General features: G+C 47.1%; 2 protein-coding genes across 5 annotated transcripts in view; one reads left to right on the top strand and one right to left on the bottom strand.

Moving 5' to 3' along the window:
* Positions 1-3254, top strand: part of LOC141797595 (glycerophosphodiester phosphodiesterase domain-containing protein 5-like) — a 30166-nt gene extending 26912 nt beyond the window's left edge. For 2 of the 3 annotated variants that reach the window (XM_074679123.1, XM_074679122.1), the window contains exon 17: positions 1184-3252. In XM_074679123.1, coding sequence (XP_074535224.1) covers positions 1184-1290 — 107 coding nt within the window. In that variant the 3' untranslated portion in view covers positions 1291-3252. Of the gene's footprint in view, positions 1-1183 lie in introns of all 3 variants that reach the window. The other variant, XR_012599094.1, reaches the window with a different exon arrangement.
* Positions 3255-5713: 2459 nt separating this feature from the next.
* Positions 5714-7500, bottom strand: part of LOC141797568 (unconventional myosin-VIIa-like) — a 27347-nt gene continuing 25560 nt past the window's right edge. For both annotated transcript variants that reach the window (XM_074679059.1, XM_074679060.1), the window contains 3 exons: positions 7205-7288; positions 6952-7071; positions 5714-6607 (listed from right to left, as the gene is read on the bottom strand). In XM_074679059.1, the coding sequence (XP_074535160.1) occupies positions 6515-6607; positions 6952-7071; positions 7205-7288 (297 nt within the window). In that variant the 3' untranslated portion in view covers positions 5714-6514. The remainder of the gene's footprint in view (positions 6608-6951; positions 7072-7204; positions 7289-7500) is intronic.

Genomic DNA, 7500 nt, shown 5'->3' with positions numbered 1-7500 from the left:
CGAAAAAGAGACAAAAAAATTACAAGAAACGGACAAAGACGAGAGAGCTACTGCAACAGGCAGCTACTTAGATAGCGCCTAGCAACAAAAAAAAAAAATAGTAATTAATCACATTTTAATCACATCAATAATTAACATCAGAAGCAGCACTTTTCAACTCAAATAGATTTTAGCAGACGACTAAATCATTGAATATTCTCATACACAAGTTTAAACAACAAAATCCTGTTTGTTTTGTTCAGAAGATGTTTTGTTTTGTGGTCACTACTTTTAATTACATTCATCAGCCGTTACGTGGTAAATAGTGCTGTCAGCGCCTGAGATGAACGCGATCAAAAAAGTTTGATTTTTCTGATTTTTGGACCAAAAACAGGAAGAGACATAAAAGAAGAGAGTCTACTCTTCTTCAGTAACTTTGGTGTTTACATGGTCAGAGAAAACGAGGTTATTTGGGTCTTAAAAGATCATTAAGATGCTCTGAAAATGTCCGGTAGCTAATGAGTTAATCTTGCATTGATTTTTATAACTCGTTAATGTGCGGTGTAATTAATTAATCTAGTTAACGCGTTAAAGTCACAGCCCTAGAAAAAAACACTTTTTTTTATACCATTGGTAATTAATAATATGACTTATTATTTCATATGTCATTTACTTTTTAAAATTGATTTTTATTTATTGATTGATCTGTTTGTTCATGTTTCAGTGACTCAGACAGTTTTTCTGTGAGGCTTCGATTTTATGATTTTTACAGGTGAACCATGGCTCAAATCTCTGACTGATCATAAAAAACAACCTGACTGCAGAGCAAAAAACATTTGATTTATTTATATTTTATATTTTATATTTATTTTATTCTTTTATAAATAAAAAATGATACATAGAAAAACTAAAAGATCCCAAAACTGAATGAAAAGGAGCAAAAAGAAGAAAAACTCTTGATCTATCTGCTCCTTCTTATCTGAACATGAAATCCTTTAAACCAGCAGGAGGCGCTACAGACGTCCAAACATCAGTCTGAGGTTTTCCTTTAGAGACGTAATGTGAGCCTGAGTCCACCAACACACACACGTATCACACACACCATCCTGAGAGTGGACTGTACCACTCATAGCTCGTTAGCCTGTTAGCTTGTTAGCCTGTTAGCTTGTTAGCTCGTTAACTCTGCCTGTTTGGATTCTTACAGAGCTGAGCGACGTCTGGTCCATCTCCAGCGCCAACGTCCGGCCCGACCTTCGGAGCACGCCCAGTTCCCCCAGCAACCCTCACCTGCCCACCATCACAGAGGAGTGACGGAGGAGGAGGAGGAGGAGGAGGAGGAGGAGGAGACACAGAGAGATCATCTAAAATTCATTTCAACCCATGAAGCTGATTTTAACGTCTTATTTACGCTCAGCATCAGACCCAAACTGAAGACGTCACCATGGAAACGTCAAACGTTGGTTTTTAACATCACTCTGTGCTCGTGACGGACGGCGTCCTCCGTCTGGAGTCGTCTGAAAACTGTTTTTGAAACAACGGAGAGAAGACGTCAGAGCCTTAGAGGAAGAAACAGAGGAGCGTCTCCATGGACAGAAGGAGCGAGCGCTGAGGAGAGTTTGTCAGAGACTCAGAGACTCAGACGCTCCTGCCCGTCCTCGTCTGTCCCTCATCAGTCTGTGACCCCAGCAGGTCCTGGTCTCTGACTCTGGGGACATGAAACCAGCTGCTTTCTCTGATGTTGTCATGTTGATGTCACTAAACATCCTGGACAATGAAGACACGCCCCTAGAGGCCACGCCCCCTGAGGCTGAGGTTTCAACTCCCGTCATTCAAACTTCACCAGCTGAGACTAAAGAAACTTAAAGACGTGACGAATATTTACTCCTGTAGTTCATTAGCGGCTTCGCTCGTCATCTCTCATCTTTTAAACCAAATGAGTCGGATGGAGAGCGGCGAGGCAACGCAGTGGCGAGGTGGCTGTGTGCCGCTGCAGCAGGATGCACGTGGACAGTGATTTAAAAAAAGACTTGTGTGACCACTTCTTCATTTCCTGCTGTAAATATCTCCAGAGCTTCAACCAAACTAAAGCGTTTCATTTGATCTGTGTGACTCGCTGGACGCGTTAGAGGCGACAGACTGAATGTAGATCAGAGGAGGAAGAGGAGGAAGAGGAGGAAGAGGATGAAGAGGATGGAGAGGTGAAGAGGGAAGAGGATGAATAGGATGAACAGAATGTAGAGGATGAAGAGGATGAAGAGGATGCATCATCTGGTGTTGGTGTGCTGTAATCCAGTGAATGTATCTTAAAGCTGCAGCGTGTCTCTCTCAGCGTGTGGAGACGCTCAGGCTGGAGTTTGTGCCAAACGTGGAGTTTTCTGCTCTGAAGCACAGACACAGCTCAGTGTCTGAGCCAGGGAACACAGCTCCTCCTTTTTCCATGAAGAAACGCACAAAATCCTCTGAGGAGGAGCGCCCCCTGGTGGGCTGGGTTTTAATCCAGGAGGTTCAGGACTGTGGGATGGATCTGGATCTGGAAAGTGTGATTAAAGCTGCTTATTTTCATGTGTAGAGTAAGAAGTTATTGAAGAGGTCAGTGAATCATAAACAGCTCCAGCTTCCTGTGTGACACCTGTGCAGGTAGATATTTGAACCAATAGATGAAGTATCTGTGCTCGGGGCTGGACCAGGTTCCTTCGTTCAGTGTTTCAGACCTGGTCTCAGCTTCTGTCCCTCTGTAATCAGACTCTTTAAGATCAGCTGTTTTTATCTGTCAGCCCCCCCCCCCTGCTGCTCTCAGCGCCATCTTTCACTCAGACTGAACGGGGACAGCGCCTCAGACTCTGTGGACCTGTTTGATCCTGATCCTGGTCTGAACAGAGTCCCAGGCAGTCTGAACCGGTCTGGATCCTGTCTTTCTGTCGTATCGTGACAAACTGCTCTGAGTGGACTGTTGTTGTTTTTGGAGCTGATCTGTTGGATCAGCTGAGCTTCAGCTCTCAATCACTGCTACGCTGTGTTTACTCATCTCTTCATCTCTTTATCTTTTTATCTCTTTATCTTTTTATTTCTTTATTTATTTTTTTATCTTTTTAACTCTTTATTTCTGTATCTCTTTTTATCTCTATTTCTTTATTTCTTTATTTGTCCATCAGACGATGTTTCTGCTGTTCAGACTGTTCATACTCCTGCAGCGCTGCATCAGACTGTCTCTGCTGATCAGTCACATCCAAAGCCTTCTGTGTGTGTGTGTGTGTGTGTGTGTGTGAGTGTGTGTGTGTGTGTGTGTGGATCCTGCTCTGAAAGTGAAAATCGATGACTGTGTTTCGTCCAGGCTCCTCTCACAGAGAACCTGAACTCTAAGTTTAGTCTTTTTTAGTAAAATAATGTGGTTAGAGTTGGTTTGAGCCACGTTCAGCTGAAAACTGTAAAAAGTTATTATTTAAGGTGTTAAAATGCTAAAACAGAAGCTATATTATAGTCAGAGTAAAGAAAATCTGCTGCTGTTATTTCGTCTTTTTGTTTCTGTCATACTTAGTTTAACCGTCTTGTTAGCTTTGCTCATTCCTTCATCATTGCTTTTTATTATATTATTATTAATTATTCTATTCAAACTCTTAATATGATCTTTTTATACCTGCTCCCAGACCCTTTTTGTTGCCTTTTCTTTTCTTGCTGGTTGATGTTTCCAGCTGGTATTTTCATTCTCTCCTGTTGTGTTTCCTGGTTCTTGTGTTTTCTGGGATCATTTGTGTTGAAGCTGGTGTTTGTTTTTATGTCCTGCCTGTTGTCAAAGCTCTTTGTAAACTGTGCTTTACAAATAAAGATTTTTATAAAAAGTTCACTGCTCAGATTGAAACAGAAAAAAAAACAGAGTCTGGTTGTGGACCTGTGAGCTCTGGACTCAGACATTTGGACCTGTGGTTGAATGTGGTTGAATGTGGCCGAATGTGGCTGAATGTGGCCGAATGTGGCCGAATGTGGCTGAATGTGGCCAAATGTGGATGAATGTGGCCTAATGTGGATGAATGGGGCTGAACGTGGCCGAACGTGGCCGAATGTGGCCGAATGTGGCTGAATGTGTCTGAATGTACCTGAATGTGGCCGAATGTGGCTGAATGTGGCTGAATGTGGCCGAATGTGGCTGAATGTGGCTGAATGTGTCTGAATGTGTCTGAATGTGTCTGAATGTGGCCGAATGAGGCCGAATGTGGCCGAATGTGTCTGGATGTGGCCGAATGTGGATGAATTTGGCTGAATGTGGCTGTATGTGGATGAATGTGGCTGAATGTGGCCGAATGTGGATGAATTTGGCTGAATGTGGCCGAATGTGGCTGAATGTTGCTGAATGTGTCTGAATGTACCTGAATGTGGCCGAATGTGGCTGAATGTGGCCAAATGTGGCCAAATGTGGCTGAATGTGGCCGAATGTGGCTCCTGTTGGATGGACTCAGACGTTTTCTGTTGGAAACAAACCTTTGATCAGAGTTGACTCCATGTTTGCTGAAGACTGACCCTGATCGCTGTGGTCCCGCCCTGACAGAGGGGTTTCAGGTGGATCCAGAGGAGAAAAACCAGGTCGACCTGGGTCCACACCTCCCAGCCAATCATCAGTGAGACCTGGGTGGACCTGTGACCTGCCTTTGTTTCAGACTGTCTGTGATTTAACAGCTTTTAGACTTGGTTTGATGTGACTCCTGCTCTTTTTTTACTGACTGCTCTCTGCCTGTACCTGCTCTGCTCACCTGGGATTAAAACATGAGACACGCTTCAGCCTCTGTCAAACACTCGTCCTTTCTGTCCTGTCTTTGTCCAAACCAGTCGTAGGCGTATGAATCCACAGGGAGACGATGGACAGATCGGACTGAACAGGAAACAGAAACAGGAAGTTTAACAGAGGAAGCTTTGATCACAGTGACAGGTGGAAACACATGAAACACACACACACTCAGAGTTATTCAGAGTTATTCAGAGTCAGCTTAACGTCGATGACGCCAGGATTAAACCTCAGAGCAGAGGATTTCTGTAAAAACAAATGTTTTTTTATTCCAGTTTTTCTCATTTGAAATCGTCTGAATTTATCCTGTAAATCAATCTGTGTCTCTGCAGAGCAAAGACGTTTAGTATCAGAGTCAGTGCCTCAGTTTTCCTGTCACCTCATCCTGTTTCTGTACTAACCTCAGACCAGACCCCTTACAGGGTCTACACAGGGTCTGAACAGGATCCAGAAACAGTCTTCTTTTACAGGTCTGCACCTCTGATGGACTGATTTTCATGGTTGTTCACCTCAGTCCAGGTCTCCATCCAGCTCCAACCGTTTGATCCAGACCACATTTCAGCCGAACACCAGGGTCTGACCCCTCAGCTGCTCCAGGTCCATCAGACCAGGTCCATCTGACCAGGTCAGCCCGTCAAGGTCTTCAGGACCAAAACACTCAAGTCTGACCCTGTGTGTGTGTGTGTGTGTGTGTGTGTGTGTGTGTGTGTGTGTGTGTGTGTGTGTGTGTGTGTGTGTGTGTGTGTGTGTCACTGAGTGATCCTGTTAGACCCAAACTGAGCCACAGACCGAGGCTCCCCCTCAGCATGAACCATGAAAAACCAAAGTGAAAACTGTTTCCTCCATCAGTGACTGGATCAGACCCAGTCTCAGAGCTGGTTCTGGTTTCAGAGTCAGGAGGAAAAACCAGAGAGGAGTCGATGAACGAGCAGAAAACACAGAGTCAGAGTTTCAGGGATTTAAGGAGAAGAAACACAACGTTACAGGAAAACTTTTCTACAAAAGATCTGAATAAAAAACAGAACCAGTCAGACCCAAACAGAACCAGTCAGACCCAAACAGAACCAGTCAGACCCAAACAGAACCAGTCAGACCCAAACAGGATCCTTTTTACTCTCAGAAACGTTCAGTAGCTCCAAATAAAAACTCTAACTGCTCCGTCTACGAACACGTTTCACTCCAGCTTTGATTTTTATTTCCTGCAGAAACAAAACCACCTGACCCGGCTCAGTCCAACGCTGCTGAGCCTGCAGGGACTGAAGTCCAGTCTGGGGGTCTAATGTAGAGGGACTGTGATCCAGTCTGGGGGTCTAATGTAGAGGGACTGTGATCTAGTCTGAGCTGCAGGTTTCTGTCTCAGTCCTGTGGCAGCAGCTGGAGGTCTACTCAGATCCTGGACCCTGATCTGGTCCCAGCTGAAAGTCTCTGTAATGTTCGGACTCGGCTGATCTCAGGTGAAGCAGGTCTGACTGGATCCTGATCTGGACCAGGACCCTGTGGACGGAGGTCTCAGAGGTAGTCGTCCTCGCTGGACGGCGTGTCTTCGTCGTAGGTGGGGGGGTGTCTGTGGCTGGGGCCCTCCCCGGGGTCGTCGCTGCTGGCGGTCCAGCTCGCCCCCGTCAGCCCGGAGCCCTGGGAGCTCGCCGAAGGAGAGCGGCTCATCCTCCACAGCTGGCTGGCGAAGGTCCGCCCCCAGCTGCAGGGCTGGCCAATGGGGCGCAGGAGCCGGATGAGCTCCGTGGCCTCCCGCCAGTAAGAAGTTCACTTGCTGTGGCCCCGCCCCGAGCGCTGCTTGTTCATGGTGGTCAGCATCTGGCTGATGTAGGAGGTCAGCAGGTCGTCCATCTTGTAGCCCTGCAGAGAGGAGCACATGGATACCGTCAGTCCACGCCACCACCACCGCCGCCACCCGCCGCCACCGCCGCCACCGCCGCCACCGCCGCCACCGCCGCCACCGCCGCCACCCGCCGCCACCGCTGCCACCCGCCGCCCAAACCTGCTTCACACCTGAGCATGAGGTCAGACACACTCAGGGATCCTAAACCTGCACACGCTCAGTCTGAATGCCCAGCAGAGGGACACTGGAGCCCTGCTGCATCATGGGAAAACAGAACACCCCCCCTCAGAGACCGGTCTACCCAGACCCACCAGAGACCGGTCTACCCAGACCCCCCAGAGACCGGTCTACCCAGACCCACCAGAGAGGTCTCACACAGCAGCTTGCTCCCTCGGACCAGGTTCCCGATGGTGATGTGGAAGTAGGTGTTCCCACTGCTCCAGTTGGAGATCTTGGTGAAGGGGTGTGTGATCAGGATGTCCTACAGACACACACACACACACACACACACACACACACACACACACACACACACACACACAGAGCAGGAGGTGATCAGCTGATCCTCAGACGGGGCGGCGTCTGATGGGGGATGATGGGAAATGTGAGCTGACCTTGTTCTTGGGGTCGATGAGGCTGACTCCGTGTTTGTTGATGGCGATCAGGAGGATCTCTGGGAAGTTGGGCTCCGTCGTTTGCTGAAAACACATTTAACGCTTTCAACTTTGGTTTGTTTCACCCTGAATTAAAAACCTCCAGGCCAAGGCCACAGACTCCATTTCCCATGAGCACTATCACCCATCGTCATGGAGACCTGACTCTTGGTGAGGTGTGTTTGTTGAACAGAGCAGCTCTTTTCTTTGTTCAAGACAGTTTTTCCCAGAATGCAAAGCGGTGTGGTGATGTGTTA

The sequence above is a fragment of the Halichoeres trimaculatus genome, unplaced genomic scaffold, assembly GCF_033239565.1.
Source record: "Halichoeres trimaculatus isolate MK-OKI-2021-1 unplaced genomic scaffold, fHalTri1.1 fHalTri1_scaffold_9, whole genome shotgun sequence".
NCBI classification, from domain to species: domain Eukaryota; kingdom Metazoa; phylum Chordata; class Actinopteri; order Labriformes; family Labridae; genus Halichoeres; species Halichoeres trimaculatus.
The sequence above is the reverse complement of the archived record's forward strand: the minus strand, read 5'-3'. Positions and strand labels throughout refer to the sequence as shown.